Source organism: Schistocerca piceifrons, chromosome 1 (genome assembly GCF_021461385.2).
Source record: "Schistocerca piceifrons isolate TAMUIC-IGC-003096 chromosome 1, iqSchPice1.1, whole genome shotgun sequence".
NCBI lineage: Eukaryota > Metazoa > Arthropoda > Insecta > Orthoptera > Acrididae > Schistocerca > Schistocerca piceifrons.
Window position 1 is genome coordinate 1,239,953,343 of NC_060138.1, and position 23,111 is coordinate 1,239,976,453.

The following is a 23,111-nucleotide window of genomic DNA, read 5'->3' on the forward strand; positions in this document are numbered from 1 at the left end:
CTATCCTTGGAATGCAACGGTCGGTATTCTTTTGTTTCTGCTGTTTGTAAACAACAAGCTTTCAAACACGCGGTTAGTTTTGTTCAAGTGTGATTGCCAGTACATGTTATACTTACATTTGCAGTGCTTGTTTACTTGTGGTTTGTTGTGTTTATTGAAGATGACGAAACATAAAGGCATTTTCAAGAAACGACAATTTAGAGGAAATCTTTCTGAGCAAGAGGTTATGTCGCCTGGCAACGATGTTTCTAATTGTAATTCTTCAACAAGTGCATCATCAAAGAAGCTCTCACCATTTCAAGAGAGTTACAACGAATTTACTGTAAGTGACAAGGGGTGCAGTAACATTATTAAAAATTTGAGAATATTATCAGATGTAATTTCTAAATTTGTACAATGTAGACAGTGTGGTGAGTCACAGAGTGTGAAAATTTGTGAGAGTGCCAGTGGGAGAAAAGGCCTCGCAACTGCTTTGGATTTAATTTGCACTAAATAATCAGCTGTGATTTCATTTATGGGTTCTTCAAAACCAGATGCAATGGCCCTTATGCAATCAATACTAGATTAGATTCTTCAGTTTCTCCCGGCGTATTTGTTGCTCGAACAGTCTATGGGTATACTGCCTGTTCATAGTGTCCAACGGGCAACAGTTCGTTTCGTCAGCGCACCTGACGATGGCGACATGTCTGATCGCCGAAATATTTTGCCTGTTGGACACTATGAACCAGCAGTATACCCGTGGACTGTTCGAGCAATACTATATTAGTTTATGCCTTACACTTCATTGGAAAAGTCATGGCTGCAGGGAGAACATTTTGTTCAGTGATAAACTTACATCAACCACCAAATAAATTTGAAAAACTGACTGCAATATTAGAAAAATCTGTATGTGTGGACAGTGAGGAAAGCATGAAACTGGCTGTTAGGGAAGCAGTGGAAGAGAATGATGGATGTTCAGATATTGCAGTTGCACTTGATAGAAGTTGCCAGAAAAGAGGACGTACTTCTCTGAATGGATTAGTGACTGCCACGAGTGTAGACACTGGTAAAGTGGTAGATGTGGAGATAATGTGTAAATATTGCAAATGTTGTAAAGTCAATGAACATAAAGAACACAACTGTGTGGCTAATTTTAGAGGAACAAGTGGTGGGATGGAAGTTCATGGAGTACAACAAATATTTCATCGCTCCGTAGAAACAAGAGGCGTACGGTACACCAAATATTTGGGCGATGGTGGCAGTAAGGCATACAACAATGTGGTGAATTCTAAGCCATATTGAGATGCCATTATTAGCAAAATAGAATGTGTAGGCCATGTTCAAAAACGTTTGGGAACAAGGCTGAGGAAACTAACTGTTGATATGAGAGGAAAAAAATTAGAAGATGGAAAATTGTTGACCGGACAGGGTCGGTTAACTAAAACTGAAATAGAAAACTTGCAGGTATACTATGGGAGTGAATTAGGAGAAATAAGGAAAATCTGGAGGCAATGAAGAGAGATGTTTGGGCCATATTCTTCCGTAAGTCCTCTACTGATGATAAGCCATGTCACGGATTGTGTCCATCAGGAGAAAATTCGTGATGCAAATACAACAAGGCTCAGGCAACTGGAGAATCTTATTCTCACCAGCATTCTCTTCTTTCTGCTATTATTACACCAATTAAACTTATTTTCAGAGACTTGGCTCATTCTGACCTTCTAAGGAAATGTCTGCATGGGCAGACACAGAACCCAAATCAATGTTTCAACAGCATAATTTGGAACCACCTTCCTAAAACTGTATTTATAGGTATACATACAATGAAACTAGACGTTCATGATGCTGTTATTACATTCAATTGTGGTAATATTGGAAAGTGTTGGGTACTCAAAAAGTTGGGAATTAATCCTGGTGAAAATATGATCATTGCGATAAAATGAGGATAGCTGATGCAGACAGGTCTGCATCTAATATGGCCAAGAAAGCAAACATCCAGGAAGGTGAAAAAGATGCTGGAAGACCGGCTAGAGGCCAAAGAAGGGTCATCATATGCAGCAAGACAGTTTTAATTAACTGTTAGTAACAAGTTTCAAAAGTTTTTCTTTAAAGTCAATTTACCGCAAACTAAAATTTTCAGGACATATGCCCCATTATATCAGACACTATCATAGATAAATGAATGAAATTTTCAGAGACTCTGCATAACATAAAAAGCCACCTCTGATGCTACATTCATTAATATTTCCCCATTAGGAAGTTCACAAAAAAATATTTTCTGCAGAAGAAACTTAATATTTTTTGTTAATAAATTTTAAAAAAGTATTTCTTAAAAACTATAAAATGAATAAAGTAGATTTTAGTACAGTTGACTCTATTAGCATCATGTAACATACAGTAAAAATATTAAGGTCCTGCATCAAAATTTTTTTTTCAGAAATGGGTCAAATACTTGCCGAAATTAACATGGGTTAGATAGGCAGGGTGTGGTCTCCTTAAGTTCCATTGATATTATTGCAACTAACAGTGCAATAACGTGAGCGACTTCAGAAATTTTACTAGTCGTACCATCAATTTCCTCACGTGCTGCTTGCCCACAAATTTAGCACTAAGTGCTTCTTGACGTACTGATCAAAGAATCCTGTCTGTCGAGCATTGTAATTTTTTGCTCTTTCATTGTCAATTGTCTTTAAATTCTTTCTATGTGATATTGTAATGTCGTTTCATAGGAAATTTGTAGCACCCGTCGCTTGTGTGATTGCATAAGATGTATTAAGAAGTATGATCCCTCTCTTCTGTAATTCTTATTCATTTTTAAAGGCTTGTGCCGCTTTTCGTGCAAACGTCCACTGGACCTATGCTCGCCCTTCATTCACGAACCAACAGGGAAGGGTAAGCAGCGCTGACACCACAATTCTGCTGAACTGAAGAGAGCTGTGCCGACCAAAGAATGCCATATTGGTATACTCAATGAAGCCTGCCCAGTTAGCTGAGTCGTCTAACGCCCGGCTTTCCGGATTGGGAAGGAGCGCCTGGTCCCCGGCACGAATCCGCCCGGCAGACTTGTGTCGAGGTCCGGTGAGCTGGCCAGTCTGCAGATGGTTTTTAGGCGAATACGGGCTGGTTTCCCTTATTCCACCTCCGCTACACTATGCTGGCAATTGCTGCAAAACAAGTTCTCCATGTATGCGTACACCAACATTACTCTACCATGCAAACATAGGGGTTACACTCGTCTGGTGTGAGACGTTCCCTGGGGGCGGGGGGGGGGGGAGGGAGGGGGGTCAGGTCCACCGGGGGCCGAACCGCACAATAACCCTGGGTTTGGTGTGGGGCGGCGGAGGGGTGAAGTGGACTGCAGTAGTTGTCGTGGGGTTGTGGACCACTGCGGCTGTGGCGGGGATGGAGCGTCTCCATCGTTTCTAGGCCCCTGCTCAACATACATAGATACATACATACTCAATGAAATGTTACACTGTACCTCGTACTTCCGGGAAGAGTGGAGCAAAGCCGAGACAGGCCGATCCGTGGTCCAAACGTGGCAACCACACCTGGCCTGTGTGAAATTTGGCACGCTCTGGCCTGCCATGCACTATGCCATCTCAAAAATTCCATGCAACTAGTGCCTAGGACAGACTTATCGTTTGTTCGGTCATGCAAGATTGTACAGCCCAGTCACATACCGTGAGTAGGGAATTCGGCTTATTTGCAACAAGACAAGTATGCAGATGGACAGTGCACTGATGTATGGAACACCATGAACTATCAGGACAGAGCTGTTATGGTTTCCCTTTGCATGGCCGTGGCAGCAGAGAGGGGCACGCTGACAGTTGTGTGCCTACAGACAACACGGGACACGCCAGTGGCAGACACTACGTCGTTGTTTCGCAAGAGTCCCATTTCCATATACAGGTACGAATGTTGCCAACGGGTGATGCCCCAGGGATCAGTGTTGGGGCCACTCCTGTTCCTTATTTATATAAATGATATGCCCTCTAGTATGACGGGTAACTCTAAAATATTTCTATTTGCTGATGACACTGGCTTGGTAGTAAAGGATGTTGTGTGCAAAATTGGCTCGGTTTCAAATAGTGCAGTACATGACCTAAGTTCATGGCTTGTAGAAAATGAACTAACGCTAAATCACAGTAAGACTCATTTTTACAGTTTGCAACACAAAACTCAACAAAACCTGACGTTTTAATTTAACAGAATAGGTATATGATTAGTGAAACTGAACAGTTCAAATTTATAGGTGTTCAGATAGATAGTAAGCTGTCGTGGAAAGCCCATGTTCAGGATCTTGTTCAAAGACTTAATATTGCCATTTTTACTATTCGAACGTTATCAGAACGAGTGATCGTTTGACACGAAAGTTAGTCTACTTTGCTTATATTCATTCGCTTATGTCGTATGGTATTGTATCCTGGGGTAACTATCCCCATTCTAAAAGGATATTTTTGGCTCAGAAACGGGCGGTTCGGGCAATAAGTGGTGTAAGTTCACGAAACTCTTGTCGACCTGCGACGAATTTTTTACGTGTGTGCGATGCGATGCACCAATTGCGACGGATTTTTTCGTTGCTACTGCAATGCAATTTCTTTTATAATTTTTGTTCACCTACCTCTTTACACCGGTAGTACTTCGCACGTAAACTCCTGACTGCAGCTACTTACGAGAACACAGAAAAGCAGCGTTGAGGAAACTGTAACCTCATAGTTACACTCCGGAGGCCGCTATAAGTAAAATTTGCTGAAAATTGTCTATGTACTTGAAAGAAATGATTCGGAAAGGGGATGCCACTCGTACTTTAAACATGAAGTTCAAATTTAAACCTTCAATAGATCTTTATTGCCGCTAAGCAAGATCATCAGCCCATATTTACGAAAATTACTAAAGTTTCTGCTCACAGTTATCACCATAACTAAAACAGCCAGAACTTTTACCTTCCTAAATTCCGAAACCAATTACTTGTAACACAGTCAATGATCGGCCAATTACTTCTGCACACGATATTCAGTGGTTGTCTTTAGTTAAAGTTAATGCTCGCCATAAAACACTCAGTAAAAATATACTCAGTACCGCCACGTTATATAATTCAAAGTTCACTCGCCAATTTCGTCGGAACGAATTATCACAACAGTCTAAAGTTTTCATAAACAGTTTCTGGTCACTACCAGATACCATTAACACTGGACCATAACGCGGAAGTCATCCCAAGACTTCATCTTACACATAATGCGAAACGTCACATCCAGCCTAACCGCCTCCAATCAAAGCTAGCTCGCGACACTCAAAACTATATCTCCTCGCTAGGCGGCCAACCGTCTCGCTTCTCATTGGCTGTCAGCACTTACGACCAATGAGAACTCACTTCTAGGGCGCGGCTCGCGCCAAAATCCAGCAAGCACCAACCACTTCTCTAGGCTCATTGACGTCATCAAATTAAGTAACACAAAACTCTCTAATTAAATAAACAAAACAAAATGAACTATAAGCTTTACTATATACTGGAAATTTATTATGTAGTCGCGAATGTTCTGGCTGACTTATACATAAGCTTACATACTTGGACATCCGACATTCACTAGTAGGGGAACCACTAGTGGATTCGTTCCCACGTTACAGAGTTGGAACACTTGCCAGTTCCTGTAGAGAATTACATGAATGATTTTTAATAATGCCGAACGTCTCACATATTCTCACGCACGCATTCTCATTCACACGCACCCTAACACACAATACACATATTTACTTAGAATTCTTGAAATTATTATTATAGAAAAGTCACAGAGGTTTTCTGAAACTAAAAACTTTCCAAATTTATATACGAACACTGAAAGTGTTATCAGATCATCGTACATAGTCACTGAAGGTGCACTATTACATCACTGTATTTATTTAAATTCTTGACTGTCGGAAAATTACGTTTTTTTTTTTGGAATTTTACTAACTTCCAAAATACAACTATTTTTGATCTCAGACTTTGACATATTGTTTGTTTTCACAACAGAAGGTTGTACATCAAAGATGACGTTCCTCAGGTTATTCCTTTAATAGTTATCAATATTTTTAGTTTCGTATAATGTAAGTGGCCTGCCAGCGCTACTCCATTGCTTTCACACGCGCAGCTGCAACAGATGGTCGTGACGTCAGTCTGCAGGACACAACTCTTCCGTTACTGACCTTACAATACTGTACCGGCTTACATTGCAGCCCACATACATTCTGAAGTAAAGCTTTTAATAGACAAATGGGCGATCGCACACTAGTTGCGAAGCCACAGACCCCTGTTCACGAGTCTGAGTATTTTGACATTGACCTCTCAATATATATATATATATATTCCTTACTATCATTTCTTGTTAACAATATTAGTTTATTCCCAAGAATAAGCAGCATTTCGCTCAGTTAATACTCGGCAGAAATCAAACCTGCATTTGGTTCGGACTTCCTCAACTCTTGTTCAAAAAGGTGTGCAGTATACTGCTGCATCCATTTTCAATAAGCAACCACAAGAATTCAAAAATCTTAGCAGTAATCCACGCGCTTTCAAATCGAAACTGAAGAGTTTCCTCATGGGTCACTCCTTCTATTCTGGCGAGGAGTTCTTTGAAAAATTAAGCTGATTCTTATTGTATTGTTGATTGCGTTTACTTTAACTTTTGGATTCACTTTTTTTGGGTTCATAAAAATTTATTTTTCTGTTATTACTTTTATGTTGTTATTTCATGTACCGACACGTTCCATAACCTTGGAGATTTGCTCCTTAATTTGGTCCCACAGAACTTGACGTGTAAATAAAAAATAAAATTGCCTTTCGACATCGCCATACAGGCCCAGCACCTGGGCTGATGTTATGGAATGCCACTGGATGCAAAAGAAAGTGGCCTCTGGTTTGCATAGCTGGTGACTTGGAAAGCAGCTGTCACATATCTGATGTGTTACGGCTAGTTTCTGTGCCCTGTCTTCGAAGTCTGTGTGACATTATCTTTCAACAAGGTAATGCACGAGCGACAATATCATGGAACAATAAACTGAAGCCTCAATAGGCCACAATCAGGCCGCTGCTGAAATGCATCACATGCTGGTAGACCTTTTGTCCTTACATGGGAGCTAACAAAATCTCCTCGCAAACAACTAACATTCAAACTCGATTTCTGAATGAGAAACCTACTGCATAACCTTTCTCTATATTCAGATTGTAGACAGCGTTATTCACACCTATTTATGTGGCTGCTCTGAAATACTAAGTCTTTCGCACATCCATGTTTGTAATAAACTCCATGCCAGTTTGAGATTTACGGCATGTCGTCTTCATGGTGTTATGATTTTATTAGTTAGCAGTGTGCATAACTGGAGGTATATTTTTAGGATATCGAATGTGCGACACTGGCTCACAAATGCGAGACCAACTAAGTGCTCTGTGTTCTCCCATAAACCAGCCACACCCACAGCTATGACACTGTTGTCCTTTGTGGTCAGATCTATGCAGCCACCATCGATCCTTCATGATGTATGCAGAGTCCCTGATGAGGCCAACGGCATTCCCCGCCGTCTGGTGCACGTCCTGGAAGGAGTTTACGAGCGGAACCTGCAACAACACTCAGACTGCCTATATGGGAATCCTTGCGACAATCGACAGGTAAGCATTTCAAACATCTCTGACGAGATCTTTTCCACTAGCACAATGCACGATCCATAGAGGGTAACCATACTCCCTTGCCGTTACACGGCCTCATGTCTGTGGTTAACCCGTTACTTATCACAGAGAAATTCTTGTCTATAAATAAATAAATAGTCTATAAATAAACAGTCATTTGCAAACAAGTGTTTGGCCAGCAGCATTTACACATATAACCGTTTACTTTTTCAGTTCCTAAACCTTCATTCAATTACACGTTTCACATCATAGCTTTATCATGAATATGATGTGCAGAATATGATAATAATTAAATAAATAATTAACCAAGTATATATGATCAGTTGAACGGAATGGACAGTGTCTTGGCCGGCCGGGGTGGCCGAGCGGTTCTAGGCGCTACAGTCTGGAACCGCGCGACCGCTACGGCCGCAGGTTCGAATCCTGCCTCGGGCATGGATGTGTGTGATGTCCTTAGGTTAGTTACGTTTACGTAGTTCTAAGTTCTAGGGGACTGATGACCTCAGCAGTTAAGTCCCATACTGCTCAGAGCCATTTGAACCATTTTAAAGACCACAACAACAACAATCAGTTTGTCCAGGAATCCTACACTGAATAAAATGGAAAGAGTTAAACTATGGACCCATGACTGAACGCTACCAAACTGATACTCCAGTGTTTCCATGCCCTGGCGTACGCATTATCCAGTCACATTAATATGGCTGCGTGTCAAAAATATGAATAACTACCTTTCGGAGTGAAGACTGCTGCAAAAAGTGCAGGAATAGAGTCAGTGAGATTCTGAAAGGTACCGCCAGGGATGTGGAGCCATACTGACTCCAGTGTTGTTGCTAGTGAGGATTCACAGTTGAACAAACTGTTCGAGATGGTCCCACAGATTCTCGACTGGGTTTTAGTCCGGGGAGTTTGGTGGCCAATGGAATACAGTAAACCCATCCTGCTAATCTCCAAACCACATACGTACACTGCAAGCTGTTTGGCACGTTGCATTGTCCTGCTGGAATTGTCATTGCGCCGATGAAAAGCAAACTGCATGTAGGGGTGGACATGGTCCCCAAGGATAGATGCGTACTGTGCTGATCCATTGTCACTTCCAGAATGGTGAGATCACCCAGGGAATGCCACAAAAACATTCCCCAAACAATGCTCCCTCTTTCGGTATCCTTCCAACGATTGTGACTGTGCGTTTGCTTTCAGACGTTTCAGACCATAGATGCCAATGGCAACTGTCATCTGAAAAGGCCACCCGTCATTACTCAGTGGACATCCCACTGTGGGACTGGCTTGCAACGAACATCAGTCAGCGTGAGTGCATGAACCAGGTGCCAGCTGCAGAGGTTGATACGCAGCAACTTTCGCTGATGGTCATTGAGGAGACACTATCGATAGCCCCTTGGTTCATCTAGATGGTTAGTTGCTCAACTGTTGCACGTCTATTCGCCCATAGACATTTCTGCAGCTGTTGTTCACTCCTATCATCTAAGGCCCATGGTGCACTATGGTTACCTCAGCATTTTGCCATGCATGGTATACTTTTACCATGTCATCACGTGAACAGTTTACAAACTTAGCCATTTTGAAAATGCTTCTACCCGTGGCCCAAAATTCAATGATCATGCCCTTTTGGACATTAGATAAATTGACACTATTCCACAGCCAGCAGAGATTCGCATGATGTAAAGCCAGAGTCAGTTGAGATGTAGAGTAACATTCTATGGGACTCTGTGATGAATCTCATTTGTATTTTTAGCAGTCAGATTGACACCAACATCCTGCTGATAACATGGCGAACAATCATTGGAATCCTGGCGTGTGCAGCTTACCAGATTAACAACATGACTTGTCTGGTAACTGCCAAAAGAAGGCTGAATGCTCGTCAGTATATGGCTAAACCATGTGTTATAGCCTTTATGATCAGGGAATGGACTACTCCAGTTGGGTAATGCAAGAATCCACACACCAGGTCATACTACAAATACTCAGAGGCATACACAGATCTTTGACTGGCCTGCCTGGTCCCCTGATTTGACACTCATTAAAAAGTCTGGGATGTGATGGTAACACATATACTTTCATATCAGTAGATTCAGCCAAAGACGTTCATGAAGTGACACAGAATGTTTTTCAGGTATTGCAAGAAATTCCTCAGTATGACATTTGGGGTTCTTTTCTTCCATACCACAACGAATACAACATTGTATTTCTGCTCATATGGTCACATCTCATATGAGTAGACATCAGCTGATCGTTATGTGATGAACATCAAAAAATTTGATAATATCGAAGTGGTGCTTAAAGATATAATACTTTCCATTTATGTCAGTGTAGTTTCGCAGCATGTGTCAAATTTGGATAGGAACAGTGAAGAACCATTGACACCTACATCTACATATGCATCTGTACTTTGCAAATCACTGTGAAATTCATGGAACAATATTTGTCCCTTTGTACCACATATTAGAGTTTCTACCCATTCCATTCACATATGAAGCATAAGGAAGACTGACTGCTTAAAAGCCTCTGTGCATCCTGTAATTGATCTAATACTGTCTTTATGGCTTCTGTGGAAGTGATACATAAAGGGCCATAATATTTTCCTCACTTAACGCTTTTCTTGAAACTTTGTAGATAGGAGTAGTGTAGCTAAGGGGCTTCCAGCCCATTTTGTTTACATTTGTGACATCACACATGCATTTCAGTACTACCCCCATGATGTCACAGTCCTCACCCCTTTCTATAATGTTATGACATATTTGGGTTGCCTACATGCAGGGGACAAGATGCTGTGTCAGCTGTAGCCTAAAACAGAGTTTCATCAGCAAAAATTCTGCCTCACCAGTAAATTTCACCTCTCACTACCTCAGACACCCTCATACATATTAAGATTCACCAGTCCCAGCCCATTACTTTACTGGTCATTAAAACAAAATAGCCAGTCCCTATCTTCAATCTCTGTACCTCCCATTTGTCAGCAGACATATTTGATCTTTGTACCACATTTGGTGCTAGGCACAATGGACAATAAAATAACATAATACCACACTAAAATATCTGTGTTACTTATCACAATAACTGCTGGTTAAATTTACGCGTTAAGCTGCACTTGTCAATGAACATAATTCGATCTTTATTCCACACTTAGTGCAAGGCGCAATGGACACTAAATTAAATATTCCCATGTGGAAAGTATCTGTAATATTTACCAAAATACTACCATTGATCAAATGTACAGTTTAAGCTGCATTTCTCAATGGACACCTTTCTACCATGCTTATTGTAAGTTACAATGGACTCTCAGATTAAATACCTCTGCATCTAAATTGTCTGTATTATGGTTGCAAAACTGTACAAAACATATATTAGCTAAAATAATATGTTTGTCAAGTCACACAATGTTAATTACACATCTACAAAAATAAATACACTTCATCAGCGGCTGGCCGCGGTGGTCTAGCGGTTCAGGCGCTCAGTCCGGAACCGCGGGACTGCTACGGTCACAGGTTCAAATCCTGCCTTGGGCATGGATGTGTGTGATGTCCTTAGGTTAGTTAGGTTTAAGTAGTTCTAAGTTCTGGGGGACTGATGACCACAGATGTTAAGTCCCATAGTGCTCAGAGCCATTTGAACTTCATCAGCAAAACGATGTTTATGTCAATGTAATTTATTAATGTGTGTAAAAAATATGTGATCTTCATCAGCTACACAATATTTATGACAATGTTATTTCCACACCTAAAAACGTCTGTATTATGTTCCATACAATGCATGTTAGCTAAAATAATGTGTCATCTACTGGAAGAGAGCAATTATTGTGCAACATACACTTGATGGCTAAAACATGGCTGTGAACTCTCAGATTAATTTCCACAACGCTATTTTCACAAGTAAATTATTCTATAACAGTACAAAACACATAAGGCTAAAACAACAGCCAGCAATAATAGTTAAAACTTCATCTTAGGCCTAAATAAGGCTTTGTTACAAAAACGAACCTGCCCAAACACCTTTTATGAAAGGAAGTAGATAATGCATCAAGAAAAATGTAATTAATGTTATTGACTGGGTAAAATAGCTTTTTTCATTACTTTTGATCGAGAAGCGTACCAAAGTGATGCATTTTGACGAGATCTTCACCCACTGTATCACTTACTTTGCTATATGCAACTGCAAACAGAATCAAATATGAAATATAAACACAAGTGAGTCAAAGGCAATGCTGGCCAAGGTGCCACACAGAGAGAAAAGTTCGATATTTCAAAAATACGATGTTTGCACCAAAATAAAATTGTCTGTATTATTTATCAAAATAGATATTGATGTTGAGTGCAAAACACACGTCACTACTGTTATAACTTAATTGTTCTATAACGGTGAAAAAAATATATGAAGTTCGCATTTTGGCACAGCTGATGTAACTTACAGATTAAGTAGCACTTCAAGGTGAACATGGTTTGACCCTGTACCACACTTTAAAGAAATCAAAAACTGCATGGACTATTTATCGAAACTTGAAATATTTGTTCTTTAAGATCACAAAATATACATGGTCCTACTGCTGATCTAACTTAAAGGTTAATGTGCGCTTGTTGATGACAACAGTATCACACTTAAAGAGTCAAGAATTGTGTGTATTATTTGTCAAAACACACGACTTGCTTATTTGTACTACTTATCTAACTTACAGATTAAAGTGCACAGCACTGACTTACGCTGTCACATAGCTGAAACTACAGGACATGTCAATGAAATAGCATAATGAAGAGTGATAATAAGCTTATACATAGGTGCCGATCAAAAAGTTTCCTTTCCAAGGTCGTACAGTCCAGAATCTGTATGCCAATCAGGTAAAATCTCTGTGACTATTAAGGCAATCATCTCACCACCACACCAGGTTGAAGGTACCCATGGGTAATGGACGTTGAGTCCTGCTATGTGAAGAAGTCCATAATCGCCTGCTGCACATCCTCATCCGACAGGAATCATCGACACTTCAAGGCCTTTTTTAAGGGACTGAAGGCATGATAATCACATGAGGAGTGATCAGGACTATACGGAAATGTCTCCCACTTCTGCATCCTGACATTTACAAACTGTGGACATGCATTATCATGAAGCAGCAGAACCCCTTGTTGCACCATTCCACAATGGTGGTTTTTGGCAGACATGCTGCCCCATACACATTCTTCGTTCCCTAATGGATGTCTACCAGATTTTGTCCTGTGGCAGACAAGAAAAGAATAAGAGCATGTTGGTCCTGCATGGACGCGTTTGGTAATAATGTCACAATAGTTCACATTTCCCCATTTGCCGCATGCACATTGGAAGACGCAAAATACCGCACTATACACGCGGGCAGATGACGTTCACCGGGCATTCACCATACCCACCCTGCCATCGGATCGCCACATTGTGTACCGTGATTCGTCACTCCACACTAAGTTTTTCCACTGTTCAATCGCCCAATGCTTACGCTTCTTACACCAAGCGAGGCGTCGTTTGGCATTTACCAGCGTGGTGTGTGGCTTACGAGCAGCCACTCGACCATGAAATCCAAGTTTTCTCACCTCCAGCCTAACTGTCATAGTACTTGCAGTGAATCCTGATGCAGTTTGGAATTCCTGTGTGATGGTCTGGACAGATATCTGCCTGTTACACATTACAATCCTCTTCAACTGTCGGAGGTCTCTGTCAGTCAACAGACGAGGTCGGCCTGTATGCTTTTGTGCTGTTCGTATCCGTTCACGTTTCCACTTCACTATCACATCAGAAACAGTTGACCTAGGGATGTTTAGGGGTGCAGAAATCTCGCGTACAGATACTGGACATGCAAGTAGCTCACAATACGACACAAATGACACCCAATCACCTGACCACGTTCGACGTCCGTGAGTTCCGTGGAGTGCCCCATTCTGCTCTCTCACACTGTCTAAAGACAACTGACGTCGCTGATCTGGAGTACCTGGCAGTAGGTGGCAGCACAGTGCACCTAATATGAAAAATGTATGTTTTTGGGGGTGTCGGGATAATTTTGATCACATAGTGTATTCTGAATTCGAATATAAAAAGTTTCCTTGAGACAAAAAAGCATCTGTCCAGAATTCAGCATGGATTTAGAAAGCATCGATCATATAAATCTCAGCTTGCCCTATTCCCGCACTATAACTTACGAACAACAAATGGCGAGCAGCAGACAGATTTCATATTCCTAGATTTCCGGAAAGCATTTGACATGGTTTTCTACTGCAGACTGTCGACAAAGGAACGACCTTACGGCTTAGATTCCCACGTATGTGAGTGGTTTGAAGACTTTTTAAGTAATAGAATACAGGTACGTTGTCCTCGACAGCGAGTGTTCTTCAGAGACAAAGGTATCATCGGGAGCGGCTCAGGAATGGCTGATAGGACCACTCTTATTCTCTGTATACATAAATGATCTGACAGACAGGGTGATGATGACTGTAGGAGTATCCAGGATGACAGAATTTGTAGCTGATTTGATGAATCGCAGCTTTCTCTAAATGTAGAAAAATATAAGTTAATGTGGACGAGTAGGAGAAACAGTTCTGTAGCATTCGAATATAGATTTAGTAGGGTGCTGCATGACACAATCACGTCGATTAAATATCTCAGCACAACGCTGCAAATCGATGTAAAATGAAATGAGTGTGTCAGATTGGTAGTAGGGAAGACGAATACTCGACTTCGTTTCATTGGGAGAATTTTGGAAAATTGTAGCTCATCTATAAAGAAAACAGTGTATAGAACACTAGCGTGATTTATTCTTGAGTACTGTTCGAATGTTTGGGATCCTAATGAGGTCGGATTGAAGGAAGACGCTGAAGCAATTCGGAGGCAGGCTGCCATATTTGTTACCGGTAGATTCGAACAGAACACAAGTACAAGGTGTACATAAAGTCTAGGAACACTTTCAATTATTTATTGCACAAGAACTAAACATTGTACAGATGTCACACATAATGCAGTTTGAAGAGAAACTCTGAAAGTTTTTTTTACAAACATTCGATATGTAAACTATGAGTGACCCGGCAGACGTCAATAATGTAATAGAATTCTTGCCATAACGTGTCCCAGCATGGCATCGTCAACTGTGGCAGTCGCTTCCCATATTCTGTCCCGGAGATCTGCTACATCACATGGTAGAGGCGATACATACACCATATCTTTAATGTGTCCCCACTGAAAAAGTCTTGCCGGCTGGCTGCAGTATTTTTACTGCAGAGCTGGTGGCCATATTGCGCGCTCTTGAGCATATGCGTTCCTGCTCAGCTACGTCCATCATCATCTGCAGTGACTCCCTGAGCAGCCTCCAGGCCGTCGACCGCTGCTATCCCTCTTCTCCTTTGGTATCCTCTATTCGGGAGTCTGTTTCCGCCATTACCCACTCTGGTCGTTCGGTGGTCTTTGTTTGGACGCCAGGTCACATTGGCATCCCGGGGAACGAACGTGTCGACAGGCTGGCCAAAGGGGCGATCGACGCCCCAGCTTTGGCCATCGGCCTCCCGGCTCGTGATCAGCAGTTGGTGTTGCGCCGTAAGGTGCTTGGGATGTGGGCTGATGAGTGGCGTGGCATGACATCCCCGAATAAACTGCGGGCTGTCAAGGAGACGACCGATGTGTGGCAGTCCTCCCTGCGGGCTTCTCACAGGGACTCTGTCATCCTGTGTCGTCTCCGCATCGGCCATACCTACCTGACGCACGGCCATCTTTTGCGTCAGGAGGATCCCCCCCTGTGTCGGTGTGGGTTCCGGCTGACGGTCGCCCACATTTTGTTGGAGTGTCCCCGACTGCGCACCCTCCGGCAGTCTTTTAATCTCCCAGGCACTTTGCCTTTGGTTTTATGGGACGATGCCTCCATGGCTGACGACGTTTTAAATTTTATCCGTGGTAGTCCTTTTTATGGTTCCATTTAGGGAGGTCCTGCACCTCTCCCTTTCTGTGTCTCTTGTCCTCGGGTCTCTCATATTTGGTTGCAGATTTTAGTGTGTAGTCGGATGGTTGACTCTTTCCCTTTTTTTTGTTCTCGTGCTCAGTCAACTAGTCTCTGGCCATCTTCTTTTCTTCTGTTTCTTTCTGTCTGGTGTTCATCTGTACTCTTCTTGTCTGTAGTGTTCGTTGCTGCATTTGTGTTCTTTCAGTGCCTGGAGGGGAGTCTCCTTCCCCTTGGGGTTTTCTCTGCTCCGCAACTTTATGTTTCGCCTGTTTTTGGAATGGGGGACTGATGACCTAAACTGTTTAGTCCCCCCCCTAAAAGTCCCAACAACCACCACCACCGAAAAAGTCACACAGAGTGAGATCTGTTGATCACGGAGGCCATTTCATGAAGCAGCTGTCTCCTTCTGTAGCACGGCTGACCCATCAATGTGGCAGCTCCGTGTTCAGGTACCCACGAACTTCACGATGAAAATGGGGTGGAGACCCATCCTGCTGAAAGACGAACGGAGAGTCCGATTGCATTTGAGGCATCAGCCATTGCTGCAACATGTCCAAGTAAGAATATCCAGTGACAGTACTCTCGGTGAAGGAGAATGACCCATACAGTTTTCGACATGACAAGCCACAGAAAACATTTACCTTTGAGGAATCACGCTCTTATTCAACGCACTTGTGTGGATGCTTTGTACCCCAGATTCGACAATTATGCCTGTTCACTTTCCCATTGGTGTGAAAAGTGGCTTCGTCGATAAAAATTTAAGCGATCAACAATGCCATTCCCATCCTCATTCAACAACTGCGAACAAAACTCAAAATGCTTGTCTTTGTCGTCATCATTGAGTTTCTGCACTAGCTCCAGTTTGAATGGTTTCATAGACAGCTTCTGTCGCAGGACTTTCCACACTGTCACGAGCCATTTCGAATTCACAGGATGCTCGAGCACCGATTTCTTTGGACTCCGTACATGGAAAGCTCGCTCCGCACCTGAACTCGCCATGTTTGCGACTAGCGCTGACTATCGACTAATTACCAAACCACATGTAGCGGAGTACATGGAAAAAAAACTTCCAGGGTTTCTCTTGAAAATTACATATGTATGATATCTGTACAATGTTTGGTTCTTGTGCAATAAATAATAGAAAGTGTTCTGGGACTTTATGTCCACCCTGTATTACAGACACGCTTCGTGAACGCAATTGGGAATCCCTGGAGGTAAGACGATGCTCATTTCGTGAGGGGCTATTGCGGAAATTTACAGAACCAGCATTCAAGGCAGGCTGTAGAACAATTCTGTTGTCGCCAATGCACTTTTCGTCTAAGGAACACGAAGATATGATACAAAAAAATTAGGGCTCGTACAATGGCTTTTCGACAGTCGCTTCTCCCTCACTCTATTTGCTAGTGGAACATGAAAGGAAATCACTATTATCCATTTCATAAAGGTTGACTTCTGACTTGGAGCTCTTATTATGGAAACATCGTATGATGAATATCGATGTGTTATAACCTGTCGGAATCGCCGAAATGTCTTCTTTTATTTGGTGTATGAATATTACAATTTAGTTGAAAATGGGTCGACATACACGGTAATGTTTAAGAAAAAGCGAGCTTTTCCGACCATTTTTTGGCGAGTGTCAGATTTGAGGAGTCATAGAAGTCAGACTGCAATTAGGAGAAAAATTTCCTCTGCACAGTTTAATGATACAAGCACACTCAATTTCCTGACGAATTGTCGTTGCTTTCCAGTCAGTCGTTTTGAACTGATAATGGAGGGCATATTTTGGTGCAGTTTGCCTAGTTGTGATACATACTAACAATACGAAAAGTGTAAATGCGAGCTCTGTTATTGCCTTGCACAGCTGTTATGTTTTTATACACGTAAAACCGTATAAAGCGCTAATATCACATCTTTAATGTATTTGCTTTTCCATTTCTATGCGCCGCGTGCTCCCGTGTGCTATGTCGCCAGACCTCTAACAGTATTTCCACTTCATTGTTGCGGCGTTACATCGCGGCTAAACCGTCAGATAGGAAAAACTCGTGCTTCCATTCGTTGTCGTGTATTCGTGTGAGACAGCGCTCGTAACATAATTTGTTGCCTTGCACTTATGTAGAACAATGCATCATTTACGAAGCTATAAAAAGTCTGTGGTGATCCGTGTGTGTGCTTACTTTGAGGCCGAAAAAACAGGGCGCGAGCAGTTCCGTACCACAGCCAATAAAGAGTGCTTCTGAATATCTCGGTATTAGTGAAAGTACAGTGAAGTGAATTTCGAGAGAGAATATAGAGAAAATTCGTGTCTTGCATCACCAAGAAAGCGTTCTCACAGGCGACAGAAGTTTGTATTGAACGAGTTAAACAGGGAGCCATAAGAAGAATAATGCAGTTTCCAACAGTGGCAGCCGTATTCGAAAATTTGAAGATTTAAGTGGAAGATTTTCCTGATATGACAGAAACAATCCTTTGGCGTGTTATTCGAAAATTGGGTTTCAGATACAAAAAGTTCAACAAAAATACCTGTGCTGATGGAAAAAACAAATGTCAGGAAAAAGAGACGAGTTCTTGCGAGAACTAAGACACTTGCGCAATACTGGATGGACTATTCATTACACTGATGAGAGTTGGTGTGGTGTAAGTCATTCCAGAAAGTTTGGTTAGCAGGAACAAAAAATGCCTTGTGCATCAGAATGAATGAATGAATGAATTATCACATAAGAAGTGTTCAGGAGTGAAATGGCTGGAAAGGAGGAATTCAAACACCGCCCGGTTCTGGAAATAAGGATTATAATGTGCCACATAGGGAACTGCTGGCTTATTTTCTATTGAGCAAAAAGGAGGTGTGCCGGCCGCAGTGGCCGAGCGGTTCTAGGCGCTTCAGTCTGGAGCCACGCGACCGCTACGGTCGCAGGTTCGTATCCTGCCTCGGGCATGGATGTGTGTGATGTCCTTAGGTTCGTTAGGTTTAAGTAGTTCTCAGTTCTAAGGGACTGATGACCTCAGATGTTAAGTCCCATAGTGCTCAGAGCCATTTTTCAAAAAGGAGGTGCAGATTATCATTCTGAAATGAATGCCAGACACTACACAGAGTGGTTTAGGAGCGTTCTCGAAACATTACCAAACAAATCTGCGCAATGATAAATCCAGTATCACGAAATCCATCCACGAAATGGAGAAAGCGTTCTACTCTTGAATGGTTGGGAAGCAATAATGTAGAGCTTCCATCTAATGTCACATCATATGAGGAACTTACTAAAGCTGTCCTACTGGAACACTGCGACCCCACTTCAGGCCACAGGAATACCTTTTGGAAAGTATATTGTGATCAGTGGAAAAGGAAATTAAACTTCTGTGGTTGCCTGTGGCGCACTGTGAACTGAACGCCATTAAACTATGTGGGCATTTGTCAAGGACAAGGTAGCAAACGAGGATAAGAATTTTAAAATGAATGAAACTTTACTGTTGTGTCGCTCCCCTCTGGAAAGTGTTCCCCAAACTGTCTGAAGTGATTCAGTGAATCATGTACATAGGGTGACCAGATGCAATTGTTTAAAAAGGAGGACAAAGGAAGAAAAAAGAGGACACATCAAACGGGATAACTGCAGATGAGGATACCATCCATCAGTTTTGGACAAGTCACGTGACTGCCGGGAATTACCGGTAAAACTAGTAGTTAATTGTTACTGATGATCAGGTGGTAGTTAACTGAGCAATACAAAAAAATTAAAAACATTGATTGTGGTGACAGTGTGGCGTGAATTCTTTTGTCATGTCAACAACACATAATTGTTTACAAAGCGAAAAACGTAAGACCATTCACCTTCCTTCATTCGACACACCGGTACCAACATCTACAATTCAAGCATCAGCTGACAACATGTAAACTGCACTTTAACTTTCCAAATACAAAAAATTGAATTTCTATGAAACAATGAAATAAAACCATGACAATCTGTCGAGTTATTTCTTACCTTTATTGGCCACTGAGCCGTACGTTACATTCCGCTTCAAATTCATTTCTCCCTTTCTTGAAAGCCGGATTTTTTGCCTGAAAGGACATCGGAAAATGTACACTTTCGTTTAGGCATAGCCATATATTTCACGTAACTCACTCGGTTAAAAATTACACTCACAAATCACAAGTGCACTACAGGAAACGATGATATGAAACGAAGATTTTAAATAATCGATATTTGCATTCGCTTATGGTCGATCAGCAATAACATCGACGATCCTGGTACCACCTACTAACACCGCCTTCGTGCATGTACATCACAAAGGCTGTGCCAATAGTTAAAGTATTTAAGAAAAGAGCAATTGAACGGGACGAATTGTAAATTTAACTGTATTACGCTCAACTTTGCGAAAAAGCCAGACACTGTAAAAATCCCTCGGGACCCCGGACAAAGAGCTAAAAATGAGGACATGTCCGGATTAGCCTAATCCGTACGTCTGGTCACCCTACTGATGTACACAAACTTGAAAACAATTAAGCACAAAGATTCCACTGACTTGACATAACAATAGATCCATTGCTGATCCAAGTAGACGAGTGCAATAGCAGCAGCGAGATCGCAGCCAGAAGCAAAAGCGATTAAAGTAGGTTTTATTTCAGTCCTCATTCTTTCCTGCATAATTTACTCGAGGTAATCGACGTTTCGATTTACTGTTGAAATGTACTTTACCAATGTTCCTTATTGTGAGCTACTTGCATATCCAGTATTTATTTGTAATTTCCCATATTATTTCTTTCTACTCGCAACAAACATCAAACGCGGCAATGTTGTACTGGAACGCGACTGCCGGTCGTTGTGACAGAGCGGTTCTAGGCGCTACAGACTGGAACCGCGCGACCGCAACGGTCGCAGGTTCGAATCCTGCCTCGGGCACGGATGTGTGTGATGTCCTTAGGTTAGTTAGGTTTAAGTAGTTCTAAGTTCTAGGGGACTGATGACCTCAGAAGTTAAGTCCCATAGTGCTCAGAGCTATTTGAGTTTTTGGAACGCGACTACGAAGTTGCCGTTCTTCGCTGATGAACAGATGCTTATGGCGTTGCGCCGGTGTGACAACTACAGCCTCGCATATACTGCAGCTACTAACACAATGACTTTACTAACCCTTATCTAACAAACGCGAGGAGTACTCATTAACAAACACAAATGACGCAACCAAAAAAAATTCAAGCTTCACCGTCGCAATAATTGCAACGGTAATGTCAATAGCAGCGTCTTGCGTTTAATATTATAGTGATGAGAAAATAACGAAAATCGACCTGTAAATAGAATAAAACTGAGCAAAGGAATTTTTTCTGCTAATTAAGGTCTGATTTTCATACGTCCTTAAAGTTAACCTGGCCGAAAAAAGCTAGAAAACGCACGGTTTCTCTTAAATATTACAGCGTATGTCGCCCCCATTTCAACTAAGATGTAATATTCATATACTAAACAGAAGTAGACATTTACACGATTCCGACAAGGTAAAATATCGATGTTCGTAATGCAGTCTGACCAGAAAGTCAGGGGTCAATCATTAAGAAATGGATAATAGTAGTGGTATGTGATACACTCCGCCATCCACCATATGCGGTATATGTATGTAAACGTAGATGTTTGACCAGTGGATCAATCGTTATTTTGCTTTAGATAAATAAACGTTCTTGTATTATTCCATCCTACACTAACTCTTTCAGATCCTTTGGCTACAAGTGTGTACATTAACTTTTACTGTGTCATGGTTGCGATAGAAGTATTTTTTCATCATGCGCAAATGCTGCTAACTGTTAGGCATCACAATGAAAATATCACAGTGCGCAGCAGCTCGTGATCATCAGAATACACGGATGTGATTGGTTCGCTATATTCCACTGTATGACTCAACATTGTTATTGTTATTTTGCATGGTGATTATTGAATGATCAGTTTACTATTTATTGCAATAGAGAATATTTCGTAATTGGTTATTTTAGTCCATAAAATGAAGACATGCACAAAATATGTTTTGTAAATGGGTACATGTTTTTGTATAAATATTGCATCTAAAATCACTGAAAAATCACCTAAAGACATTGCCACATAAAAAAGTTTTCTTTCTCCAGCAAAAAAAGGTCTGAAAGGGCTAAAATCATTGAAAAATCACTTAAGGACATTACCACATAAAAAATGTTTCTTCCTCCAGCAAAAAAAGGTCTGAAAGGGATATGCACACAACAGTGATCAGTGACTGGTTAAAAATTAAATGTCCCTTAGTTACTATTAATACATGCATCCTTGGATAATGATCTTGAAAAGTAGTTGACTGACATTGAGGGAAGTAGGTGGAAATGGCTAGTTGAATGAACTTGAGAAATAGTTATTTATTTATTTATTTATTTAATCCATGTGATCTGATGGTACACAGTGTGTTGCAGATGTCAGAAAATATCATTTAACATTGTTAACATATATTAACATAAGCCTATAGTATCCTAATGTATTATATTGCTCAATGTTTTCAATTTAACACAAACAGCAAGATTACCGTTCTAAGTATTCATTTACAGAGTAAAAACAGTGACACAACAAATATGACTTCACGGCTTTGCTAAATTTTGTGTTGTCTTCGATGGACTTAATACTAGTGGGAAGATTGTTGAACAGTTGGAGCCCATGTGGAAAACTCCCTTTTTACACAGTTGAGTGTTTGTACGTATAACATGCAGGTTTGCGTTTTTCCTGGTGTTGTGTTCATGTATTTCATTATTTTTTACGACTCTGGGGTCAGTTGGCACTATGTGTTTTCTGAAGAATTTTAAAGTCTCAAGAATGTAGAGGCAAGGCAGTGTAAGGATTTCCAACGTTCTGAAGATGGGTTTGCAGGAGTCTCTGGGTTTGCTCCCAGTAATAATCCTCATTGCTCTCTTCTGGATTCTGAATGTGCTCCGAGCAGTTGGAGCATTTCCCCAGAATATTACACCATATTTTAGGTGGGCTTGTATGTAAGCGTAGTATGCACTGGTTAATGTTTTCAGGCTAGCACATGTTTTCAGTACACTCAATGCATAACAGCCAGTACAAATCCTGGCATTTACCTGTCCTGTATGTGTATTCCATTTCAGGTTATCTTGAACCCACAGACCTAGGAATTTGAAAACAGTGTTGGTATCTATTGACTGGTTATTGATAGTGACAAATGGCTGAGAGGAATTTGCATTTTGTGTTGTGTGGAAGTTCATGGGAGCTGTCTTTCTGCTGTTGATAGTTAATCTGTTGATTTTTGCCCAGTTGCTGAGTTGATCAGTAGCCAAGTTCACAGCTTTTTGCACAGCATCTGTATTCTCCCCTTTGAGGAGTACAGTTGTGCCATCAGCAAATATTTTTGTTTTGTGTGCATCAACATTCAGGCTCAAGTCATTAATATACAGGAGGAAAAGTAGGGGTCCCAATAGTGAGCCCTGTGGAACACCTTGCTTTTAGTATATTTCATGCTGACTCTCTGCATCCGATTGGTTAGGAATGTAGCAATCCAGTTGTTTGCAATTCC

General features: G+C 41.4%; 1 protein-coding gene across 1 annotated transcript in view; it reads left to right on the forward strand.

Annotated features, from left to right (window-relative positions):
* Window positions 1–23,111, forward strand: part of LOC124780187 (pancreatic triacylglycerol lipase-like) — a 93,124-nt gene that overhangs the window by 58,795 nt on the left and 11,218 nt on the right. Inside the window, exon 6 of the mRNA XM_047253762.1 lies at window positions 7,465–7,624. Within this exon, the coding sequence (XP_047109718.1) occupies window positions 7,465–7,624 (160 nt within the window). The remainder of the gene's footprint in view (window positions 1–7,464; window positions 7,625–23,111) is intronic.